The 23,173-nt window shown below is 53.3% G+C and overlaps 3 protein-coding genes across 13 annotated transcripts; 1 reads left to right on the top strand and 2 right to left on the bottom strand.

Moving 5' to 3' along the window:
* Positions 1-3,329: 3,329 nt before the first annotated feature.
* On the top strand, positions 3,330-6,210 carry ZFAND2B (zinc finger AN1-type containing 2B). 3 transcript variants are annotated; one of them, XM_031452209.2, is made up of 10 exons: positions 3,330-3,389; positions 3,504-3,579; positions 3,852-3,946; positions 4,191-4,322; positions 4,451-4,602; positions 4,848-4,943; positions 5,019-5,079; positions 5,165-5,232; positions 5,558-5,630; positions 5,819-6,210. In XM_031452209.2, exons 2-10 carry the CDS (start codon positions 3,525-3,527, stop codon positions 5,861-5,863), a joined length of 777 nt encoding a protein of 258 aa, XP_031308069.1. In that variant the 5' UTR covers positions 3,330-3,389; positions 3,504-3,524; the 3' UTR covers positions 5,864-6,210. The 3 variants fall into 3 exon arrangements, with proteins under 3 accessions (XP_031308069.1, XP_010986659.1, XP_064341257.1); XM_010988357.3 differs by having other exon boundaries at positions 3,507-3,579; XM_064485187.1 differs by having other exon boundaries at positions 3,507-3,579; positions 5,923-6,210.
* Positions 6,211-6,326: 116 nt separating this feature from the next.
* Positions 6,327-13,483, bottom strand: ABCB6 (ATP binding cassette subfamily B member 6 (LAN blood group)). The gene is made up of 19 exons (XM_010988359.3): positions 12,622-13,483; positions 12,173-12,310; positions 11,731-11,917; positions 11,461-11,562; positions 11,110-11,293; positions 10,383-10,504; positions 9,755-9,864; positions 9,505-9,570; positions 9,218-9,343; positions 9,013-9,089; positions 8,862-8,925; positions 8,665-8,750; positions 8,405-8,462; positions 8,078-8,182; positions 7,501-7,675; positions 7,245-7,357; positions 6,916-7,010; positions 6,776-6,844; positions 6,327-6,604 (listed from the first exon to the last, which is right to left on the bottom strand). Exons 1-19 carry the CDS (start codon positions 13,168-13,170, stop codon positions 6,493-6,495), a joined length of 2,538 nt encoding a protein of 845 aa, XP_010986661.2. The 5' UTR covers positions 13,171-13,483; the 3' UTR covers positions 6,327-6,492.
* Positions 13,484-13,821: 338 nt separating this feature from the next.
* ATG9A (autophagy related 9A) lies at positions 13,822-23,020 on the bottom strand. Of its 9 annotated transcripts, none has more exons than XM_064485189.1 (17): positions 22,844-23,020; positions 22,503-22,564; positions 21,793-21,850; positions 21,250-21,381; positions 21,084-21,127; positions 20,484-20,548; positions 19,623-19,784; positions 19,290-19,431; positions 18,311-19,059; positions 18,073-18,226; positions 17,781-17,960; positions 17,142-17,390; positions 16,765-16,943; positions 16,526-16,643; positions 15,530-15,752; positions 15,180-15,325; positions 13,822-14,900 (listed from the first exon to the last, which is right to left on the bottom strand). In XM_064485189.1, the coding sequence occupies exons 4-17, from the start codon at positions 21,350-21,352 to the stop codon at positions 14,895-14,897; spliced, it is 2,520 nt and encodes an 839-aa protein (XP_064341259.1). In that variant the 5' UTR covers positions 21,353-21,381; positions 21,793-21,850; positions 22,503-22,564; positions 22,844-23,020; the 3' UTR covers positions 13,822-14,894. The 9 variants fall into 9 exon arrangements, with proteins under 9 accessions (XP_064341259.1, XP_064341258.1, XP_031308062.1 ...); XM_064485188.1 differs by having other exon boundaries at positions 22,496-22,564; XM_031452202.2 differs by lacking the exon at positions 22,503-22,564 and having other exon boundaries at positions 21,793-21,847.
* Positions 23,021-23,173: the final 153 nt, after the last annotated feature.

Consider the following 23,173-nt stretch of genomic DNA (forward strand, 5'->3'; position numbering starts at 1 on the left):
ACGAGGTCCTTAGTTCAATCTCCCAGTATCTTCATTAAAACAAACAAACAAATAAATATCTAATTACTACCCCCCCAAAAAAAACTTAAAAAAAATAAAAAATGATCATCATTTTGTCTTTTTTTAAAGTTTGGGATAAATTTTTCTTTCAGATACAAATTGTTTTACATGCCTTAACAAAGGGGAATGAGGGAAGTTTAGTTAGCTAAGGGAAGTTGGGTTTTTTCCCAAACTGAAGTTTGTAGCCCCTTAATGGGATGGTGGGATGGAAATCAAAGTAGTGTATGGTAAGTAGCATTTTAAAAAAGTGAAATGTAACAGAATACCAAAGTATATCAAACATAATAAGGTCAAGTATCAGGTATGTATGTGTGTTGGGTTATAAAACGTAGTTCTAATGTGGGTAATATTTTAAAAGTTTGAAAAACTGACTTAGACCATTTAAGACATACTGGGGGCTGCAAGGGGACCCATGCAAAACACAACTGCTTGGAAAAGGATGATTAAAATCAGAGTTTTGTCTTCAAGGAGGGAGCAGGGGAATGGCTCTTGGGTAAGACAACCAATAGAGTGGTCTACAACAGGAGACTGAGTGGTGCTTGATTCTGCTGTTCTCATCCTCAGACCCCTTGAGCTACACAATCTTGGCTGCTGTGTGCCTTTAAGTGACCCACCACCTGCTTCATTACTTCAAGCTCAGGATGGCTCAAATATCATGAAAGTCTTCCTTTATTTCACTTTGTGACACTAGTTGTCCCCCAAATATCTGTTCTCCTTCACTGACATACAGGGGCAGGTTGGCTGTGCAAGTTAGATGTGGAGGAGTTATCATCCTCAGCAGTAACACCCAACTTATGGAAGACAGGAGTCAGCCCAGCCTCCTGTCCTTTTAGAAGGACAATTCTGAGGTGTATTTTATATACTTCCTCCTAGGGTTCCCAGTGGAACTGAGCTCCTATTACCACAGTAGTAACCTACTGGTTTTCCTTCCTTCCCTGTCCCCCTCCTTCCTACTCTCTTAACTCTGGCTAGGATTACCTCCTACATGAATTATCTACATCCAAATCCTTGTCTCAGGTTATGCTTTTGGGGGAACACAAACTTAGATACCCAACATAGGTCAGATGACTACTCCCAGACCAGTCATCTTTGGTAGGGACAGAAACATGGCTGCCCAGAGCCTACCCTAGGGTGTGAGGATGGGTTGAAAGAAGCAGCTGCCAGAATTTCCCAAAGGATTGGCCAAAGGTGTTCCATACACTAACTGAATATTTGGCTGAACTTTTGCATAAAGGTAGGTCAGGGTGTTTCCTGCAGATAAGGTCAGGATTTTTCTTTAAAAAATTTTCCTGAATACTTCATGCTTTCTTAGGAAATAGAATTTCTTTTCTTTTCTTTTTTTGCCTCAATTACAGCAACAGCCTTCTACCTGGTGTCCCTTCTTCCAATCTGTTCTCCACTCTAAAAGAAGAGTGACTTTCCCAAAATACAAATCTGATCATATTACTCCTCTGCTTAAAGCTGTCTATAGTTTCTCATTATATTTGTTAAAATTCTCAATACTAAAGTGGCCTCTGCAACCTGAGGTCCTGAGGTGATTTGACCCCTCTCTCCACCTTTATCACCTGCCAAGCTGCCTCTTACACCCTAAGATCCAGATGTTGCAAGCTTTTAAAAGCTCATCTAAAGGATCTTGTTCCTGCTTATCTCCAGGTCTTTGTCTCTGCTGTTTCCTCTGCTTGGAATACCATCTCCTTCCACCTCATTCCTTTCTCCCTTGATCTTCACCTACTCAATATCTACTCACCCTCCAGGTTTTGGCTTGAATAACACTTGTCAACTTAAGAATGGGGGTAACTGAAATGTACTGCCATATTGCCCTGTACTTCCCAGTCTTTGCATGTATCATCCAGTGACAGGCATGTGGGAGGACACTCAGTATATTGTTGAATGAAGGAAGGAATTGCATGGATTCTCCTGGGTTTTCTGGAAGGATTGCCCAAGCCAGCTTGGTGATTTTCACTTTAGGTGGAGCTGACTCCCATCCCCTGAACATGAAATGCAGGCCTGGCCCATCAGAACATCACATACCACAGGTCAGGGTTTGGTAGATGATCCAAGTCAAGGCAATAGGGCAAGTCAGAGATGACATTAGGCCTTCTACTTGAAGAACCAGGAAAAAATGGCTTTAATTTCCACTAGCCTTAGAGCTGTAAGGATGTAAGGCTCAGATACAGAGGGAAACAGACCCAAAAGTTGGAGGGACAGAGGGAGAAGAGAAGGCTCCTCATTTCCAATTGCAGCATGGTTATTTCTAAATTTTGGAGAACACTGTTCAACTCTAAGTCTATTTCACCTGTTTATCTGTCCTTCCCAAACTTATGGGAAGGTAAGGGTGCAAACAAGCCTATGCATGAGGGGACAGAGGGGCATGTGGGAAGCAAAACGTGCTCAAGTAGGTCTCAACCTGGGGCTCCCTAAGGCAAAGCAGGACATCAATCCAGTAACTCTCTAGTTTCATTCAAGAAACATTTAATAAGTACTCAGAACATTCTAGGCTTGTGTTTTTCAAAGTGTAATACATGGATAACCCGTGTCAGAATTCTGGTATGCTTCCTACTGAATCAGAAGCCACCACCCACCTCCATCCTGCTCAGGAATCTGCATTTTAAACCAGCACCCAACAGGTGATTCGGATTCACAATGAAGTCTGAAAACCACATAGTTTCAGGCACGGTGCCAGGTGCTGGGACCTAATACAAGGCAAGGGAGATGCGGTCCCTGACTGCCCAGTATATTTACATGGGGGAGTGAAGGAACAGCTAATTACAATACGGTGACAGGGTGCTAGAACAGAAGCAGGAAGCCCACAAAAGAGGAGCGCTTAGCTCAAACTGGGGAGGGTCAGAGAAGTCTTACAGAAAGGACATCGAAAATAAACCTGCAGGAGCTACAGCTCTGGAGAGAAATGCATTCTTCAGATAAATAAGGGCGTCATCAGCTTACGGAGAGTAAGCACAGCAGTGGCCGTGAACAAATGGCTAGGGAGAGGGTGTAGAGTGAGAAGCGGGCGTAGGACTCAATTGTGATGACCCCAAACCACCCTAGACTTCCACTGTATCTTATGTCCTTCGTCGGCCCTTTCGCCCTTCGTGGAGCTTGGCCCGCGCCGAAGATCACCAACCCGTGTGAGGGCCACCCACTCACCCAGAGCCATCCAGCTCCAAACCTTCCGGACCAAGGTGGGGCGGGGCTCGGCTTCTCCTGGGTGCTTCCCTTCGCCGCCCGGAGACTTCGCGGGACGTGCTCGCCCTGCGCGATGACGTCAGCGCGCCCGCGTGCGCCAGGGCAGGAGTGGGAGCTGCGGCCCTGGAGGCGCTGAGGCTCGGGTAACCTGGGCCCGGCCTGGGAGAGGCGGGGCAAGGGGTCCCCTAGATTGCGGGGTCGCGGTCCGGACCCGGAGCGGGAGTCCTAGAGGAGCTCAGCATCGCTTCTTCTCCCAGCAGGCCCTGCCCGGCCCAGCGATGGAGTTTCCGGACCTCGGGGCTCACTGTTCCGAACCGAGCTGTCAGCGTTTGGGTGAGGGGGTGGGGGGCGGAGCATGCGGGGGGCGGAGCCAGGCCGAGAGGGCCTTGGAACTGCAGGTTGTAGGAAGGGTGGGCTCCTGGACTGGACTTGCCAGAGAAGGGCGGGGCTCGAAGTTGGGGGCGTGGCTGAGATGATGGGCTAGGGCAAGGATACAGTTTATTGCCATTACGGTGGCGTTTTTCCCTCCCCTGAGTGGAAGGCTTGAGTGAGCGGGAACGATGTCGAGGTCACGCTGGACCTGCAATCCGACCTGCTTCCTGCAGATTTTCTGCCGCTCAAGTGCGACGCCTGCTCGGGCATCTTTTGCGCAGACCATGTAGCCTACGCCCAGCATCACTGTGGATCTGCCTACCAAAAGGTGAGGGGGCGTCTGAGGTCGAAAGGGGGCGCGTGGAGGATGCCTGCAGAATCTCTGGAATCCCTCTGCAGCTCATTTCCTCTCTCTCTCTCTTTTTTTTTTTTTTTTCTTTCTGAGGCTCAGTGCAGGGAACATTGTGTTTCCTTTTGCGTTTATGTCGTGGGCATATCCAGGTTCTTTCAGGACCAGAGATTTGGTTGGACTGAGAGTAGGCCACAAACCGACCCTTGCTCCCTAACCACAGGATATCCAGGTACCTGTATGCCCACTCTGTAATGTGCCTGTACCTGTGGCCAGAGGGGAGCCCCCTGACCGCGCTGTTGGGGAGCACATTGACCGAGACTGCCGCTCTGATCCAGCCCAGCAAAAACGTAAGGTAAGCATTGGAGGGGTTAACCATGGTCAGCTGGGACTGCAAATGCCTGGAAATCTGAACAACTGTTACGATGGAGTTTAAGGGGAATCAGAGTCTCAGAAAAGACAATTTTTCCTACTCCATCTCAGATCTTCACCAATAAGTGTGAACGCTCTGGCTGCCGGCAGCGGGAAATGATGAAACTGACCTGCGAGCGCTGTACCCGAAACTTCTGCATCAAGCACCGTCACCCACTGGACCATGATTGCTCTGGGGAGGGGCACCAAACCAGTAGGGCGGGGTAACTGCAATGGGGCCCTTTACTTGCCTTTGGGGCCATTCCATCCTTTTAGAACTGACTCAACTTCCATCATTATAGTTGGGAAGCTTCAACCTGTCCCCTTTAGCTACGGGAGTCTTATTTCCTTTCTAAGTGCATGTTTTCCAGACCTTTTGGAGGCGCTTCTCTCCTAACTTCCTGGGTCAGGCCTGGGGGGAAACTTGCAAGCTGCACCTGGAGGCATGCCACGGGTGTCTCTTCTACAGACTTGCCGCCATCTCCAGAGCACAAAGCCTAGCTTCTTCTACAAAGACCAACCCCAGCCCAAATCAGACCTTGCCTTCATCTACCTCTGCCAGCAGGTAGGCCTGCCTGTTTCTCCTCTCCCCTTTTTCCATTCACATCTCTGACCTCAGCCTCTTGAATGTCTGCCATAGAGCCACAACTCAGTCTCCATCTCGGACAGCCCCTCCAGTGATTGCTTTGCAAAATGGCTTGGTGAGTTGGGTAGAGGTCAGATTGACAAAAGCAAACTCAGTGAGAGTGAAGTCCAAGGCAACTGGTCTTATTTTCCCTTTTGCAGAGTGAGGATGAGGCTCTGCAGCGAGCCCTTGAACTGTCCCTGGCAGAGACCAAACCCCAGATCCCAAGGTACCTACTCTCTGGTGAAAGAGGGTGGGATGTGGGCAAGGACTCTGGAGGGAGGTACGTAGGACCACTCTGCCCCAATGCATGATAATAGTTAGGAACCTGGGCTTAAAATTAAGTTTTTGAACTATATGACCCTTTGACAAGTTCTTTAACCCATTAGGGTCATAACTTCCTCTATAAAGTGGGGACAACACTAATACTTACCTAGTAAGGTTGCTATGAAAATTGAGGTATACTCAAAAGTGCTCAGCAGAGTGATGCGTAACAGATGAGATGCTCACATTTTAGATACTATCATCCAGTTTAAGCCGTTCCTCTCTCCCAGTTCTCAGGAGGAAGAAGACTTAGCTTTAGCACAAGCACTATCAGCCAGTGAGGCAGAATACCGACAGCAGCAGGTATGGGGATGGGGTAGAAACAGGGATTTTCAGGGGGTGGGGGTGTTCTTCTGAGTGGTTTGGAATGATGTTTATCCTTTTATTTTCAATGTGACTCCAGCCCATGCTGAGCTCTGTAGGGAGGACTGTCCCCCTCATTTCCTTGACGTTGCACCCTGTCTTCCTCTTCTTCCCTCTCCTTGCTCCAGGCTCAAAGCCGCAGCTTGAAGCCGTCCAACTGCAACCTGTGCTAGGGCCTTGGGCTTGGGGAGGGAGGCTCAGCTGAGGAGGACTGTGGCCCTCGCACCTCTAGGGTCCACAGGGAGAGGAGGCCTGGAGCAGCCTGGACTGAAGATGAGGAGGAGTGACATGGAGGCCACCTCCAGGGAGCATCAGGAGAAACAGCTTGCAGAGCTGAGCCTACAGATGGCTCTGCTGGCCTGTCCAGCTGCACGGAAGAGAGCAACTCTGAACTATTCCCTGGCCAGGCCCCACTTAGACTCCTGCATCTTGTCATCTCCTGTATACTGGGGTTGACCCCACGTATAGGGGGCAGGGAGGGGCCTAGAAAGAATAAAGGATCTTGGCAGTCAATAAGACATCAAAGGGGTGTTTCTTTCTCCTCTCCGACCAAAAATGAAAGAGTCCTGTCAAGAATGCTTACCTGACCTAAGGGTAGAGGCCCACTGCAATCCCCACACCACAAACTCACCGTGATCCTAGCACAGTCCACACTTTTATTTCCCCAAAAAGTCCTTTTCTGAAAGGCCCCTTTCCTTCATTATAGCTAGCACCAAGACCAGGATGAAATATGGCAGGGAAGAGGTATACAATGTATTTCCCTTGGAGCAATCCTTTGGGAGGGAAGTATCCACAACTTTTGTCACCATTCCTTGGTCTCGGGCTTGGTGTCTTCAGAGGCTTCTTCCTGTCCCTGCTGCTGCAGCTGCCACATGTCAGCATATACCCCGCCTCGGGACAACAGAGCTTCGTGCCTGGGGCAAGAAGAAAAATGTAAGTCCCAGCTTTCAGTTTTACCCCAAGAGTCCTTGCCACCAGCCTGTGAGGTGACAGGACTGGTAAGGGAGATCCTTCAAGAAACCCCACAACCTTTTCCTGGTGAAAAGTCAGAGGCCCTGCCTTGTTCATTCTGCTGTGTCCCTTACCGTCCTCTCTCCACAATGCAGCCATCCTTGATGACCAGGATCTGGTCAGCACTGACCACAGTTGAGAGCCTGGGAAGTCAGAGATCAGTTACCTACCACACAGCCAAAGTGGGCTCCCGCTGCCTGCTGCCCACCTGTACCTGTGTGCCACTATGATGGTGGTGCGGTTGGCGCAGACTTTGGCCAGAGAAGCCTGGATGGCCCTCTCGTTAGATGTATCCAGTGCAGACGTTGCCTATAGAGAGGGATTGGGTAAAACTGCCCCTGCCACCCAAATCCCCAGTGGGAGGAGGATGCAAGCTGCTGGCCAAGGCCTTAGGCATCAAAAAGAACCTTGTGCTTGAGAACTGTAAGATGTTTTTATGAAACATGGGCTTCTGATAGCCCTGCTAGAAGTAAAACAGGGCCCAGCAGGAACAGCTGGGACACGGGCAAGGAAGGACAGGAGAAGGCTGCCCAGGGCCCTCACCTCGTCCAGCAGAATGATGTCTGGAGCCTTGAGAATGGTGCGAGCAATGGCAACACGCTGCTTCTCCCCACCACTCAGCTTCAGTCCCCGCTCACCCACCTGTGTCTCGTATCCTGTGGATAATGCCCACCTCCCTTAAGTCACATGTAATAAGCTTGGTTTCTGTGACCAGATGGGCAAGGGAGGGATGGAGCAGAAGTCAGAGGTGATAATGGGACTAAACTGGGCAGGGGAGGGACTCCGCAGAGGAGCCTACCTTCCGGGAAAGCCATGATGGTGTCGTGGATGCCTGCAGCCTGGGCAGCAGCCTTCACCTCATCGTTTCCGGCAGTGACACGGCCATAGCGGATATTGTTGGCAATGGTGTCATTAAAGAGGACAGTGTCCTGGGGTACAACTCCAATATGAGACCGGAGAGAGATCTGGGTCACCTGGGGCCAAAAGACCATATGCTCTGGCCTGTGAGATCCCACCAGGCCTGAAAAGTAGGATGGGCTGGTGGGAAGCACATGGAATGAGAGGCCCTGCATAAGAAACCTGCCTCCACCTCCCTGAACCATCATTGTGGGCAACTCAATCTCTCTGAGTCTGTTTCCCCATCAATAAAGAGAAAATACATGTTCTCTCCTTGCTTCCCTGGATTGCTGGAGACCTTTGTACCCTATATTGCACCTTATAAATCATTCTCATGACTAATTTCCTTATGTAGGTCACATGATGCTAAAAAGTCTGAGGTCTCCTGGCATCTCCTCCTCCACTTCCTGGATGCCCAGCATCTGCCATCCTTTCACACACAGGCTCCTAGATAACAGTCTTCTCCCAAGCATCCTTACCTGTGAAATGTCCTGCCCATCTATTCGGATGCAGCCAGAGCTGATGTCATAGAAACGAAACAGCAGGCGCAAAACTGTGCTCTTCCCTGCTCCTGATGGGCCCACCTATTACATGAGGAACAAGGGAAACATTCTCAGTCCTGCTGACTTTTAAGGCTTTCTCTCCAAGAGGCCACCAATGTCCATAGAAGACTGCCACAAACATTCAATCCGGTGACCTGGCATGACAGGGCTCTCTGACTCTACAGCCTGCATCCCAAGCTTCCATGGGCCCTGGAATAAGGGAAGCTCAAGGAGGCTGGGCCAGCTAGCTGGGTCTCCTCTCACCAGGGCCAGTGTCTGTCCAGGCATCACAGTAAAGGACACATCCTTCAGGGTCTCCCGCCTGCAAGGAAGGATGGGCATGGTCAGCAGGCCTGCTGCACTCCCTGGGGCCCCCTCCAACACTAGAGCTACTACTGAGACCCCTGCTCAGGCTCTCTTCCCAGGTAGTGGTGACCTGAGAAGCAGGGATGAGGGGCAGGAAGGCAGTATGTAAATGACACTGGAAAATGGGGCTGTGGGGTAGCCAAAGGGGAGAGGCTCACCCATCGGTGTAGCTGAAGTGCACATTCTCAAACTCAATCTGGCCCCTCTGAAAGTGAAGGGGCCCTGCTCCAGGAAGGTCCTTCACCTGTTAGAGTGCCACCAGTGTGTGCCATTCCAGGCCTGGTATTGTCCAGGCACAAGAAGCACCACGCAGACTCCCGCTCCCTACAAACCCCACTCCTCTCTCCTCACTCACTTCTATCTCCTCTTTCAGCAGGTCAAACATGTTCTCCATGTCGATGAAGTTGGTCTGGATCATCCTGCAAGAAGAGTGCTGCTTGGAGCTCCTCTGAGGAGCTGGGGAAACAGCAAGCACCCCGGACAGGTGAGGGCCGGGGTCAGGTTACCTGTAGTAGGTGCCAAACCAGTTGAGGGGCATGTACAGCTGGATGATGTAGGTGCCAAACAGGACAAAGTCTCCGACCTGTGGACATCCAGGGAAGAGATGGAGTCACTGGAGGCCTGTGGGCTGTCACCCTCCCGCTTCCCACCCAGGAACCTGGTGGCCAAGACTAAGACCCAGGGTCCCTCTTCCCTGTGCTGTTTCCTCACCTGTAACTTCTGCTCACTGACAAAGTAAGCACAAAGCAGGGAGCCAGCGAGGAGCCCAAGTCCAATCACCAGGTTCTGGGTCTGATTTAGTAAAACCAGTGAAGCGTTTGACTTCCACTCCAAACCCTGAGGCAAATGACATGGGAGGAAAGAATTTCACATACACCAAATCCCAACCTGGGCCCAGGCACCTTCAACCTCACAGCCCAAAGTTTACCCCTCTCGGCCCTAGCAATTCCACATGGCCAGGCCATTGCTCTCAGTCGACCTCAAGCTAGCATCCTCACCTGATATTTGATGATGGCCTCTCGATAGCGATCCACTTCATGACTCTCCGCGTTGTAATACTTCACCTGATGAATTCAAACCATCGCTATTCCACTCGGCCACAGCATTCAGCTCCAGATTCCCCGTCCCTCCTTCCTAATTGTAAACAGCACACCTCGCACCCCTCAGCTCATCAGCCCTGATTGTCCCAGGCCCACTCCTCCACATCTCCGTGCCTCACACCACCACCACCACCAAAGCCTCTGTTACCGTCTCAAAGTTCAGCAAAGAGTCCACAGCTCGTGCCCGGGTAGCATTCTCCTGTGTGTTCATAGCACGTCGAAACTTTGCTCTCCACTCAGTGACCACAATGGTCAGGGCTAGAGAGTGACAGGAGGGAGGCGGAGGGAGAAGAGGGCAAGACATCACTTCCAAAAGCAGAGACCATACATGTATGTCTGCTGCCTGCCACACACACACTAACGCTGTGCTACAGCCCAGAGACCCAGATTCCGAAGGGAGGGAGCCTTAAGCTCCCTGAGGGAAGGGGCTATGTCCAAGACATCTTTGCAGCCTGCACAAAACCTGTGTGAAAATGGTTTTGGTGAACAAATGAAGGCAAGCTGAATCCTGTTACAAGAATGAGGTTCCTTCTTCACCTGCATCCACCACAGGGCCCAAATGTGACCAGGATGTCCTTCCCCGGCCCTCCACCCAGGGTGAGCTGAGGTTCCCTTGGCAGATGAGGCTCACCTGTCACATTGGGGAGCAGCAGAAGCCTATTCAAGTCCACTGATCTACAGCCTCCCAAAGCTGGGTCACCTGAGTTGGGGCAGGGCTCATGCCCAAGAGAGTCTGAGAACAGTATACAGAGATAGTTTTCCCCAGGTGCACTCACCCAGGTAAAGACTCATGCACAGGAACACAATGAGGCCAAACCAGGCGTTAAAGAACATGCTGAAGTAGATGATGCCAATGGTGATGTCGGCCAGTGTGGGGATGATGTTGAACACCAGGTAGCTAGGAGGCAAAGCCAAGCAACAAAGAAAGGCTTAAGTGCTTGGAGCCAGGAACTCTAGCTAGGGGTTTCAGTGTAGTGTTTTGTTTTCAACTACAACAGACTGGAATCAAGCTAAATGCCCCTTAAGAGGTAGAGGGCTAAATACACCATAACATGCCTAAACTAAAGAGTGCTCTAGATTAATTGTAACAAATGAAAAAGGTCTTCATGCATGGATGAGAATACACCTCCCTAACATTCTGATAATTAAACAATTCTGAGAATGACTCCTATGTCATGAGACCATTTGCTTTAGGAAAAACCTCCACAATACCACATTAGTTCTGTGAATCTGCCCACATATATGTAAAAAAATCCAAAAAGCAGAACTCAACATACTAAATGGAATTGGAACCTCTGGAGAAGTGAGTGGAATTCAAAAGCAATTTGCTATCTCCTTCATTTGAATTATTATAAGAGCATGTGCATGTTAATCTCATAATTACAAAAAAAAAATGGAGGATGGAGGTACAGCTCCTCAAGCTGGGTCAGTTCTTCTGACAGCCCCTCCACCCCTGCTTCTCCAGCCCTGCCCTCCCTCACTTCCTTTCCACTGCCTTGGCACCTGAGCAGCCCTGTGACACTGGACGTGCCCCGGTCCACAATCCGCAGCACTTCCCCCGTGCGGCGTCCCAGGTGCCAGCGCAGGGAGAGCTGGTGCAGGTGGGAGAAGAGGTGCAGCTCCACCCGCCGCGAGGTGAACTGCTGCACCCGGATCCACAGGAACGTGCGCAGGTTGCTCACGAAGCCTGGGGGGAGCCAGGGGAGGCCTGGGTAGGGCTGAGGGGCCCAGGGACATCAGCCCAGCAGCAAGACCTGAAAGGCTGGAGAGCACCAAGGGGCCCGGGGTAGGGAGGCCTGTGGGAGGAGGAAGAGGGGCTAACACCAGCCGGGGTAAGAGCAGAGTACCTCATACCTGTACTGCCGGTGCCACCCCCCTGGAGGAACTTGAGGAAGACATAGATGGTGACAGTCCAGGCCAGGGAGCGCCAAGGTGCCTTCTCGGTCAGTAAGTTCACTATGGAAAAAAGGAGTCCAAGCCCACTTAGGACCCCTAGGACCCTCTTGGGGAGAAACTGCCCCAGGCACCAGCCACAGTGTCTTTCTAACCACCCAGCTCCCAGCTAGGTTAGCAACCACCCCTCCCAGGCCAATGAAGGATTGAGCTGACACTCCTCCCCCTCACCTATGTCCCTGTAGAAGATGGGGACCAACAGGTTCAGTCCCCGCTCCAACCCCATGAGCCCTAGGCAGATGAGCACAATAAGCTGCAAGGCCGGGCTCCCCCGGGGCCACAGGTAGCCACTCAGTAGGCGGAGCTTTCTGCCAAGGTCTTTCCAGGTAGACTGCGATGGCCTCCCTGTTGACCGAACCTAGGATGGTGAATCACATAGGGGAGGGGAACTCAGAAATGAAAAAGAAGTGCACTAGCCAGAAACCCCAAAGGGAACACATATGGGATTACAGCTCCGTTAACTTAGACCCACAAGTGATCCCTGATGAGGTCAGAAAGGCTAACAGGGCACACAAACTGAGATTTGTGAAAGACGTAGTTTATTATGGTGGGAAGAAATGATAACAGGGAATGCAATTAAAATAGACCCTAACGTTCAAAAATTAAGGTGTACCTGGCTCCTCTCTACATCTTGATCCTCTTCATTGACCCGCAAGGTGTAACACTGGGGACGAAGTCCTGGGGCCCAGAGCCCCAGGACAAAAAGCCCTCCAGAGACCCCATACCGCAGCACCCACAGGCTAAACTGAACCTAGAATTAAACATACGAATATCAATGAGGGCCAAAATCCCATTGTTACTACTTATAATAGGGCTGAGGACTGGTGTAGGGCACACACCCAAGTCCTCCTCAGGGGCCCAGCATCTACCAGGCTTTAAAAAAAATCCGCAGTGACTCAGCACAGCCACTCCCCACCAGCTGGCTATCAGCTCCCAGCAGCGCAGGCCCCTCCTTTCTTCCCTTCCTTAGAGGCATTCAAAACCCTGGAGCCAGTGTGACCAGACATGCAGTTCTCAGCCCCTGCTACCCTTGCTTCCCCTCCCCCCCAAGAGGTCCCTCACCTGCTGGCTCAAGTCCTCCCTTGCCCACCACCATTGTGGGCTGTTCCAAGAAACGAGGGCCAAGTTTTCGGCTGCAAAAGCCACAGTCCAGAGGAGCAGGAGAGCCGGGCTGTGGGTGAACTTTATCCAGATGCCCATTGCTAGCTTCTGCCGTGCCTGGTTCCGTTCCACCACGAGCAGTCCCAGGCCACAGGCGCTGGCCATAGTCCCAAATACAGAAGCCAGCAATAGGTAGCCTGGCAGTGGGGCACCCTGGGCAGTGCCCACCCGGCCAACCAGGCTGGCTAGGGGCAGCGCCACCTGAAGTGTGGCCAGAAGCAGCTGCAGCACATAGGGAGCGACGCGAGGGCCGGCAGCCCAGGACAGCGCGTCGGCGCCACCAGGCCGTTCCCGACGCTTGCGAGGAAGAGCCAGCACCAAGGCCAGAGCCCCTAGGCCCATCAGCGTCGAGGGCATGAACGTGAAAAAGAAGCAGGGACTCAGGCCACCCTTCACCCAGGCCGGACCCGCGGGTCCTTCGGCCTCGCAGTAGTTGCCCACAGTCACCATGGCAATGTGTGGCCGCCCGCCAAGGCTGCGGGGACTGTGAGACGTGAGAACTGGACCGGCCGCTCGGGGTGGGGCGCGGAATCCCAGATGTCTTGGGTCATGGAGCCTCAGGGCTATGCCGCGAGTGTCGTGGGACAGGGACGCACGTGGACCCCACCACACCACCCACTCTCTTCGCGCACGCGCCGCCGTCACGCACTCACGCCGTCTCGGCCGCCCGCCCCACGCTCGCGGCCGGGGACCTTCGGGCCAAGTCGGGGCTCACGGGAATGTTCAGTATCTGACTCCAGCCGTTCCCTTCCGCAGCAGCCCCGTCCTCCAAGACTGCCCCCCGCCCCTATCCAGGGTCCCCATTGGCCGAATGTCTCCGAAGGGGCGGGGAAAATAGTGCACGCACAGGAAGGCAAAATAGATCGGCTGAGCCGGCACGGTCACGTGTTCAGGGCGGGAAATCTGACCGCACGTCCTGCCGGAGTCCTTGACCTCTACGGATCAGAAGCTGCCCTTCCGCTCTCCGACTAGGTCGGTATATCCCGAGTTCCCACATAGGCCAGCTTTCCCACGGGGCGAACCCAGTCCCTACCCACCTGGGTGGATCACAACACCCAACTCCGCTTATCTAGCCGCGTGAGACAACAAGCTGCGACCTGGTCAACGTCCCTTCTTTATTAAGGATTGTTAAGCTGTACACGGTCCCCACCCCATTCCGCTGAGTTCGGGATGTGTCGTTCACCTCTCTCCCGCAGCGGACCAGGGCTGAGTGAGGGGTGGGGCGGAAGAAGGAGCTGAGTCCCAGCATGCAACGCGGCGGCCCAAAGCCTAGGGCAAAGCCGTTCCGTCGCCCCTCCATCCCCCTCTAGGGGACAGCGGGATGCAGACCAGAACTCTCTTGCTGGGAGATAAACAGCTGAGGGCACACTCCAGCCCTGTCCACCCCATGTGCAGGTGGTGGGGGATACAATAAGCAGCAGTGGGGCCCAAGAAGGCCTCAGTCTCCCGGGGGCTTATGCTAAAAGTTGGAGAAAGGAGCAAAGAATTTCCATCCTGCACCTGCGATTTACAAACCTTCCTTCTTAGTGTCAAAAGATATCGTGAGGGGAGCTGGGAGCTAGGAGCTAGAGCCTCCACACCAACACAAAGCAAAAGCTGAACAGAAGGGGAGCAAGCGAACAGAACAGGCGCAAGCGGCACACATGCCAGAGATGTGCAGGAAGCAGGGGAGAGGTGAGCAGGCTGCAGCACTGGGAGAGAACTGGGGGTGAGGTAAGGGCCACAGCCTGGGCTGCTCATCTGTTCAGGGTGGGGGGAGGGAGGCTGCAGAGGTTGAGGGTTCAGACCCAACCTCCCCACTCCACAGTTGGCACAGGTTCTCCCTGCTTGGCAGCTTCTGTGGTGGGCAGTCCTCTGGAGACTTGCAGGGGTGGGTGCAAAGGTGGCAGTACTGGGGCTGGGCTGGGGACCAGTTTCTAGCACCACACTCTGAGCCAAGGGGGGTCCTGGGGATGAGGCTAGAGTCCTGTGTGCCATGGTTTCTAGGCCCCCAGTCTCTCTCCTGGGGCTGTGGTGAGCCCAGTGTTGGCACCTCCCTTGGCCAGGCACAGACACACAAACACCACACGCGTGGAGCCAGGCAACACTCCGAGGAGCCCTCCATGGCGGGCGGATGGGATGGCAGGGCAACGGTGGCCTCCATCCTGGGGCATAGGGACCTTCTTCCACCTTGTCTATACCTGTGGAGAGAAAAGGGTTGTTAGAGGAGATAGTCTTCAGCTACCTGCTTACACAACAGATGCCTGGAAATAAAGGAAAAGGAAAACTTGATTCTTGGGGATGTAAGCAAAGGAAATGTCTAGTCCTGGATTTCAGAATAGGTGAGGGGAAAAAGGGAAGTGTATTTTGGAGGGATTTATCTCTGCACTGGACTCCCAACTCCTTTCACACAAGCAGCTTTGACCTCAGCCTGGAAGTTACTACTTCTGGCAGTTGTTTCCAGGTCTGGGAGCCCTTACCTTGTGCACCTGAGGGGGAAGCTCATCCTCTGAGCCCTCTTCAGGCACGGGCTCCGGGTGCCTCGATGCTGACTGCCCATCTTCAGCCCACCCTCCAAGGGGCAGCCGGGAGAAGTGAGAGGGAGCCCGGGGCACTGTGCCGGGGTCTAAAGACACAAGTAAATACTCTCAGAATGAACACAAACAGGATTGAGAAGAATGGTTCTGGGGTGCTTGGGGTGAACGGGAGTGCAGGGGAGGGATTAGTCTCCTTGGGTCTGGTCCCTCTAATTTCTTTCCTCCCCTAGAGGTCCCCAGAAGAACCATCCTTCTCTGAAGACTCTGTGCCTTCTTGTACCCTCTGTGGATACCTGTGATGCCTCCGTAGCGCCTCTGGAAGCCGCCCTGCAGGGCAGTGGTCTCAGGTGCTCCAGGCCGGGGTGTAGCACAGGGATAGCTGGCAGAGCGAGGGATAGGCTGGGGGGCCCGGGCACCCTCTCCCCCCTCTTCAGGAGCACTCTCCCCACTCTCATCACTCTCCCGGCGGTGCCACACGTGCCGCTCAGGCTCAGCCTGGGCCTGCTGCTTGTGGAGCTGAGAAGTGGGGGATTTATTAGTTGGGGACAGAAGGATATTTGTTTGAAACAGCTGCCCCCCACCACCGTATTAGTCAGTTCCCATTTATACCATCTCACCTAGAATCGTTGACTGAGGGTGCTTATCATGTTAATAACGTGTACCAGCCATATGATATTTATAGGTTAAATTCTCAGCAGAACAAGCCTGTTCATAGATTGTAATGGCTCTCATTTTCCCTAGTCATTTGATTCAAGAACAAATTCGTTGAAGATCTAAGTGCCAGCCACTCTTTTAGGTGCTGGGAATACAGCAGTGAACAAAACAGACAAAATTCCCAACTCTTGTGGGGCTTGTATACTTAGGGAAGGTGGGGAAGGACAGACAGTGAACAAATAAGGAAAAAATACAAGGTCAGATGGTGTTAAGTGCTATGGAGAGACAAAAAGAACAGGAAGATTCAGGTGGGTAGGCCAGGGAGGATTTTACCAGGGTGGCCAGGGACGGTCTCACAGGATAAGTAGGAACAGACTTGAGGGAGAAGGAGAGGGCCATATGGATATGTCAGGGAAGTGGATTCTTGGCAGAGGAAACCACAAGTGTGGAAAGGCCCCAGGGGAAAGTAAGCTTGGCCAAAAAGGATAGCTATGTGTGCAAATGGAGACTGCAAAGCGGTTAAATGGCAGAGAAGGGATTTGAACCCATGTCTTGCTTCTCCACATCTAAAACCCTCTATTCTATTTTCAGCTGCCACCTTGGTTCTATGGCCCTGCCCCTTCCTGTCCACTCACCTGGTGCATATAGAGGGCATGCAGGCTCATCTCGGTCGATGCATATTCCGACAACACTAGGCTCTGCAGCTGTCCTTCCCAAACGCTGCTCCCGGAGCTGGCGGTCCTGGCATCTACCCTGTCCCTCCCAGCACAGACAGACAGCAGGCATCACCATGCAGTCATCGACATTTCTGAGACCCACACAAGTTGCTGGGGGCTACTGCCACGCCCTCCCGTCATGGCCCACTTCTACTCACCCAGAGCCTGTCATGGTGCTGGGAGCCCGGCCCGTGGGAGCCTGACCAGGTTGCAGAGGGGAGAAGGAGCGCAAGGCAGAGGCGACTTCAGCCCTGTGCCTGGAGCCCTGCAGGTCTCTGGGCAGTGGGGGGCCCCGGCAGGATGAGCCAGCTACCACATTTGCAATAAGGCTCAGCGGCTATGAAAGAAAGAGGTGGATAGAAGTCTCGGGGCAGAGGGAGGCCTCTAGGTCCCCAAGGATTCTGCACATTAGTGGTACAGACTAAACAGACAGAAGGAAACCGACAGGGAAGGCTCTTCCACCCCATGCCCGGTCCTCAACTCCCAGCTCCCAGAGTCCACTCTGCCCATCATCTCCCAGACTCTAGGAACGCACCTCAGACTCAGACTGTAAGGACTGGATGGATGTAAAGAGGGCATTTTCAGGGAGGAGACCGCCTTGGGCAAGGCCAGCAGCTGCTCCATCCCGCTGAACTTGCTCCTTGAGGAAGCCTAGGAAGGCTGTGCTCTCACGTGGTGGCTGCCAGCCAGGGTTGGTGATGGCAAAGTGCATGAGTGACAATTCTGTCTTCCCATCTTCAGCTTGCTGGTACACTGAGGCCTCTGTCTGTCCCCCGGAAAGCCACTGCACAAGGGAGGCTGCAGTGAGCAGGACTGTCCTTTTACAGGAATCTTTTTGTACCTTTCCTGCTAGGCAAGGAGGCCCTGCCCATGACGCACTGCTGTATCTTGCCCAGGGGCCCCCTGCCCACCCCAGGAATAGCCACATGCCGACTGAGCTGCTTGGTTTGTGCCTTTCTCAGGGGAGCTTGGCCAAGGGTGCAGGTTTAAGGCTATAATCCAAACCAGGCTCCTGTTTACAAAGCAGTGTGTGCCCTGGTACAGGGCTCTCCAGAGGCAGGGCTGCCTTTTTGTGATTTGTTGGCTCAGAAGGGGTGCTGTTTTGCAGTTCACCCAAAGACACTGTATATGCCAGCATGGCCTCTGGCCACCTGCCCAACTCCTATCCTGATACCTGGGGATGCCCATGCTGGCGAACATCCATCTGAGCGAAGGAGCAGGTATCTCCAACACCAACGACCTCCACGGTGAAATTGCGGAAGAAGTCTATAATCTCCAGGGCCCGTGGGCGCAGGCAGAAGATGAGGATGAGAGGCGTGACAATGGGGCTCAGTAACTCCTCCAAGATGAACACCTAGAAAGGAAGGGGCCAAGAAAGCAGGTCACAAGAAAGCAGGAAGGAGCCCAGCCCTTGCCACCGAGCTATCAGCCAGTTTCTAGCAGGCCCTAACTCCAACTCCACTCACTGCCTTGTACTGGAAGAGCTGGGCAAACTCGTCCCGGGTCTGCGAGCGGTGGGCATTACCCTGCCAGTGGTCAGGCATGTAGTGGATGTGAGCGAGGATCACGCGGAGCAGCTGCTCAGGGCAGAACACCATGTGCTGGTCCGGGATAAAGGACCTAGTGGGATCAGGGTGATGGTGAGACATAAGCCTTTTCCCGGGAATGCTAGCTGGCTTGCTCCCACCTGCCACCCTGGCCCACCTGCACACGGTCACGGTGACCCCCAGGAGCGTGACGGTGGTGAGGACGTGCTCCACGGCCAACACATCTTCGTCGTAGATGGTGAGTGCAATAAGCACGGCCAGGATGGAGCCAGCGAAGAAGGCGCAGTTCTTGGCCAGCAGTGTCAGCAGAGGTGACAAGAAGCAATTCATGTACTTGGATGCAGGCTTGTAGCCTCGGTTGAGGCGGGACTGTAGCTCATGCTCCAGCTCGTTGAAGTGGCGGAGGTAGCAGCGGCCATAGAGTGACCAGCAACGTGCCCCCAGGGCCCCTGGCTCCCGCTTCAGCACCTCGGCATAACTGAAAAAGGCATAGAGGATCTGCCAAATGAGGATGAGGGGGCACAGCAGGAAGTTGGCGATGCCAATCCACAAGATGCGGTTGCTGAGGCGCTGGGCCAGCTCGAGCCGTTGTCCCCCACGTTTGTACTCAGCCTTGAGGCTCCATTCATTGAGAAACAGAGAGCCAGGTCCCCAGAAGAGGATCAGCTCAAAGTTGTACTTGAGGCCCCGGGTGAAGAAGACAACCTCCCCGAGACCGGGCAGGCGGAAGCGCAGGGGCAGGAGGGATTTGTTAACCAGCGCCACCATGTAGTTCTGGAAACGGAGGATGCGGTGGTAGATGTCCAGCTCTGTCAGCTCACGCTTGTGGATGCAGATCTGGTGCTCTTTCTGTGTCTGCACGATCCGGGCCTGTACTTCTTGCCACGTGCAGTATGGAAGGGCAGACTGAGGTAGGGAAGAGACAAGGTATGGAGGTGAGGTTGTTGCCTTGGCCCCTTGCCCTGCATAAGCTATGAGGTTCAGGGGTCCTGTGCTTAACTGAGTGGAGCCTATAAGCGTCCTTGACCTCCAAGGACGGATGAGGACGCCTGATGCCTAGGAATACACCCCACCCTTCCCAGGCTGCAGAAGACATCTTGGGCTGTGGTGCTAACTACTGAACTTCTCAGTCTCACCATGGGGATGCGCAGAGCATGCAGGTAGAAGGAGTGGATCTCCCAGTAGCAGCAAATGTTATAGATGAACTTGATAAGCCGGTGGACCCAGAAGACAGCAGCGATGACCAGGATGGTGATCAGGGAGCCATTTTCCTGAATCCTGGTGGGGAAAAAGGTGGGGAGGAGGAGTGGCCCTTGAGGAGTCTTGGCAGACATGCTGCTGTTCTGAAGGATTTAGGGAGGCTGAGCCTGGGTCTGTGTTCTAGGGAATGTTACTGCCTCACACTCCACTCCATTCCACACGTGCTGACCAAACTATAGGCTCTGGTGCCTCTGACCTGCAGCCCTTACCTGGCACTACAGACCTGGGCAGGCAGAAAGGCATCTGGCAGAGTAACCTTGACGGGCTCGGCAGGGTGAAGACTGTGGTTCACCATCTTGTTGGCAAATAGGATGTCGTAGTCCACACAGCTGACCAGGAAGGTGGTGAAGGCAACCACAAAGAGGAACTGCCTGGGGAGTTGGGAAGATGGGGAGAGTCAGAGAGATACCAATGAAATAATGGGGGAAAAAGAAATTTGCTGCTTCCAGCCCCAGGCAACCCAAGCCAGCTCCTATTTTTTGCTCTTAGCCTCAGACACCAAAGAATCAGCCTGTTTTTCAATCACATGGTAATCTCTGCCACCACTTAAGGACACTTCCAAAGGTCTTAGATGGTAGTCTCTGGTCCCCAGTCCCTGATTTCCTTTTGTGTTGGTAATTAGATGTTTTTTTTTTTTTTCCAGATTTGAACTCTTCTTATTCTTAACCCCTTCCCCTTTGGCAAAGTCATATGGTTCCTTCCCCTCAGAGGGCTCTCTACTCAGCAGCAGGCCTGAGTGCAACCAAGGCAGAACAGAGATGTTTTTCTCACGTAAGTGGCTGGCATCTCTGAGACCTCCTGACTGCGCCATGCCCATTCCACTGGAGCTCTGATGAAATGATCAAGTCTGAGTTCTCTTTGTGGAAAAGATAGGACTTAGAAAGCTTCCCTTATAAGGAAGATAAAAAAGATAAGGCTGTAAATTGTGGTGCCACACACCCAGTCCTTAAACTATAAGCTTTGAGCCAGGAGCTGAGCTGCATTGGCAGTTTGGGCCAGGGGTGAACTCAAAGAGAGGAAGCACTGAGACATATTTCTTTGCCACATCATCCATTCCTTCTTATACTTACATGAGCTCAAAGATCTCCCCGATGAGCATACAAGTGAAGCCATTCTTCTGATGTAGATTATAAACGTGTACTTGTTAAGAAAAAGTTGTGGGTAGAGACAGCAATTAAGAGCACAGACTTAGGTACTCTTTTGGTGCTCACATACCTGAGCTTAAGTCCTGGCTCTATGACTTTCAAACTGTGTGACTTTGGCCAAGTTACTTAACCTCTCTGAGCTTTTTGTCTACAGTGGTATATTGGGAATAATAGCACGTGTCTCATAGGATTATTAGGTTTGAGATAATGCATGTAAAGCGTTTAACAGAACTGACACAGAGTAAGCCAAAAGACATTATGGTTATTACCATCAAAAAGGAGAATCACCCTTAGAGAGGTTCCTTATAAATTAATACTACAAAGTACAAGGCACATAGATCTTGGTAAATGTGAGGTATGATTATTCATAACGATCACCATTTTTCCAGCCTCGTTCAGGCTCAAGATGTGCCCCACTCCCCTTCCAGGGATTAGAGCCAAACCCACACCAACATCCCATTAGGGGTTCTGGCTCAGAGAGGGGCTAAAGGTCCCAGAGCTCTAAAACAGAGACACAAAGGATATTCGAGAGAAGAAGAGGTCAAGATTTTCGATGTGGTGCCAAGGTGCTGTGGGCACAGGAGCAGAGATGTCAGAGTCCTGAAGGAATGTAAACCTCTTGCTCCCCTGGTGTTCCTCCACCAACTCTCCCCCCAAACCCCAGCTCTGGCTGTCGTGTCCAAGAACTCACACTTGCTCCCCTCAGGCACATGCACCAACAGGTCCTCCTCCCCGGGGGGTGAATCGCTGTAGGAGGCCTCTAGGCGCTGGTATTCAGTGTCAAACTGCGCCATCACCACCACCCCCTCTCCACCTTGTCCACCTGTGAGTAATGAGGAAGAAGAGACCCAGGTTCAGACCCTGGTGCTGTTCGTCTTCTCCCCTGCCTACCAGACCAGAAATGAGTGAGAAAGAATCCTTGGGCTTGGTCTCCACTACCATTCTTAGATCATAGGCAGAGGAAGAGGGGTAGCCCAAGGACAGCAGCAAGCTCAGGGCTTGGGAGACCTTCACTGACCAATGAGTCATTCCCAGAGTCTTTACTGAGTGTCTACTGAGGCCTTGCTGGCCTGAAGCCAGACTCTGCCCCTTTGGTGGGGGTCTGTTTCATCTTCTATTCAATGGAGAGAAGGGGCCCTCCCCCTCCCCTCCTACAGAAACCCTGGTCTCCCAAGAGACTAGCAGTCTGGAAGTACTTTGTAAACAAAGGCTTGAGATAAGCACACCGCCCTACCAGCTCCATGGACAGTGTCTGCTCCACTCCAGCCCTTGATGTCCTGGCTCTGCAGCTGCTGGAGAAGAAGGTGTCAGGCCCCAGAGAGTGGGGAGTGGGGACAGAAATAAACCCAACCCTACCACCCCCACCCATCCATCCCCACTATGAGGAGGCTAAGCATGGGGCAAGGAGGCTGAGTGGGAAAAAGGCACCCTTCCAGTCTAGGGCTGTGCACACTTCCTCTGGTTGTACTATACATGGCCACTCATTCAACTCTAGAATCCCAAGAAGTGGCTTAATGAACCTGTGGAGACTGAGTCAGTACAGGGCTGGACTGTTTCTCAATTGCCCTATCTCAGCCTCATAAATCAGTCAGACTTCTCAGGGCCCTCAAAGCCCCAAACCCAAAACCCAAGAAAAGAGTCTTTCCCAAAGAGGACCTTTCTGGTCAACCCCTTCCCTTGCTTCCCTAGCACCAATGGCCCAATGGGCAGGCATGGCTCCTGGATGGGAAGTCCTGACTGGGTCAGTGTAGACCCAGATCCTGGGCAAACTGCCGGTTCCCTTGGTCCCTGGAGCTAGGCATGGTCTAGGTGGCACTCACCCAGTCAGTGCAGACCCTGAGGCCGTGGAGCACCGCCCAGCCTGGCCCCGGTGAGATTCCCAGGGTTACTGAGAACCGTGGGTCCAAAGAAGCTGACCAAGCCCTCAGGGAACTCACCACTTACTGGGTCACTGTAGACCCAGGGCCCATATTGCCTCTGCCAGCCGGGCCTGGGCTCAGGGGTTCCTGTAGACGTTGGAGGAATCGAGCCAGTCCGACAGCCGATACCCTAGGTGGGCTGAGTTGCCTCCCTACACCCAGCTGCCACGACCCGAACCCAGCGCACCCCAGGATCGCCCGGCCCCAGGCCAAGGGCTCGGTTCTCAACAGCGGACAACCTCGCGCGCGGCGCCGCCGCTCGCGCGCGGCCCCGCCGCTCGCGCGCCCCCGCTATCAAAACATTCCGGCTGCGCGCCTCCGCCCCGCCCGCAGCGCCCCTTCCCCCGTTACCCGCCGCGAGCTCACTTAGGGCTCCGCGGGCAGCCCTGGGCAGGCCCAACCCAGGCCGTGGGATCTCGGTAACCGGTCTCGCGTTTCACTTCAGGAACGGTGACCTGGGTGATTCCAGGCTCCGTCGGCTCCACTGGGCTCGGCCAGACCCGGAGCGCTAGGCCCGGCGTCTGCCACTCACTGTCACCCGCAGTTAGCCTGGCCAATAAACATAGGGTTGCAGGCACGACGGCCAATTCTCGACGCCCAGGGCGGGACTAAAGGCTAGAGGCGGGTCTTGGACCGTCAGAAGACCAATAGTGAGCTCTACGTGGGGCGGGGCTCAGGTGCGGGCGCTGCCGTTTG

Source organism: Camelus dromedarius, chromosome 4 (assembly GCF_036321535.1).
Source record: "Camelus dromedarius isolate mCamDro1 chromosome 4, mCamDro1.pat, whole genome shotgun sequence".
Taxonomy (NCBI): domain Eukaryota; kingdom Metazoa; phylum Chordata; class Mammalia; order Artiodactyla; family Camelidae; genus Camelus; species Camelus dromedarius.

What these genes read in the sequence shown, in the direction of transcription:
- ZFAND2B (XM_031452209.2), top strand. Translation starts at nt 3,525, where the DNA reads ATGGAGTTTCCGGACCTCGGGGCTCACTGTTCCGAACCGAGCTGTCAG. An exon ending in CACCAAACCAGTAGGGCGGG is followed by an intron (nt 4,603 to 4,847) that starts GTAACTGCAATG and finishes TCTCTTCTACAG; the next exon opens with ACTTGCCGCCATCTCCAGAG. An exon ending in TTGCTTTGCAAAATGGCTTG is followed by an intron (nt 5,080 to 5,164) that starts GTGAGTTGGGTA and finishes TCCCTTTTGCAG; the next exon opens with AGTGAGGATGAGGCTCTGCA.
- ABCB6 (XM_010988359.3), bottom strand. Translation starts at nt 13,170, where the DNA reads ATGGTGACTGTGGGCAACTACTGCGAGGCCGAAGGACCCGCGGGTCCG. An exon ending in CTTTGCTGAACTTTGAGACG is followed by an intron (nt 9,571 to 9,754) that starts GTAACAGAGGCT and finishes TGAATTCATCAG; the next exon opens with GTGAAGTATTACAACGCGGA. An exon ending in ACCATCATAGTGGCACACAG is followed by an intron (nt 6,845 to 6,915) that starts GTACAGGTGGGC and finishes CTGACTTCCCAG; the next exon opens with GCTCTCAACTGTGGTCAGTG.
- ATG9A (XM_031452203.2), bottom strand. Translation starts at nt 21,352, where the DNA reads ATGGCGCAGTTTGACACTGAATACCAGCGCCTAGAGGCCTCCTACAGC. An exon ending in GCCCAGGTCTGTAGTGCCAG is followed by an intron (nt 19,432 to 19,622) that starts GTAAGGGCTGCA and finishes TTTCCCCACCAG; the next exon opens with GATTCAGGAAAATGGCTCCC. An exon ending in AGCACCATGACAGGCTCTGG is followed by an intron (nt 16,644 to 16,764) that starts GTGAGTAGAAGT and finishes TGGGAGGGACAG; the next exon opens with GGTAGATGCCAGGACCGCCA.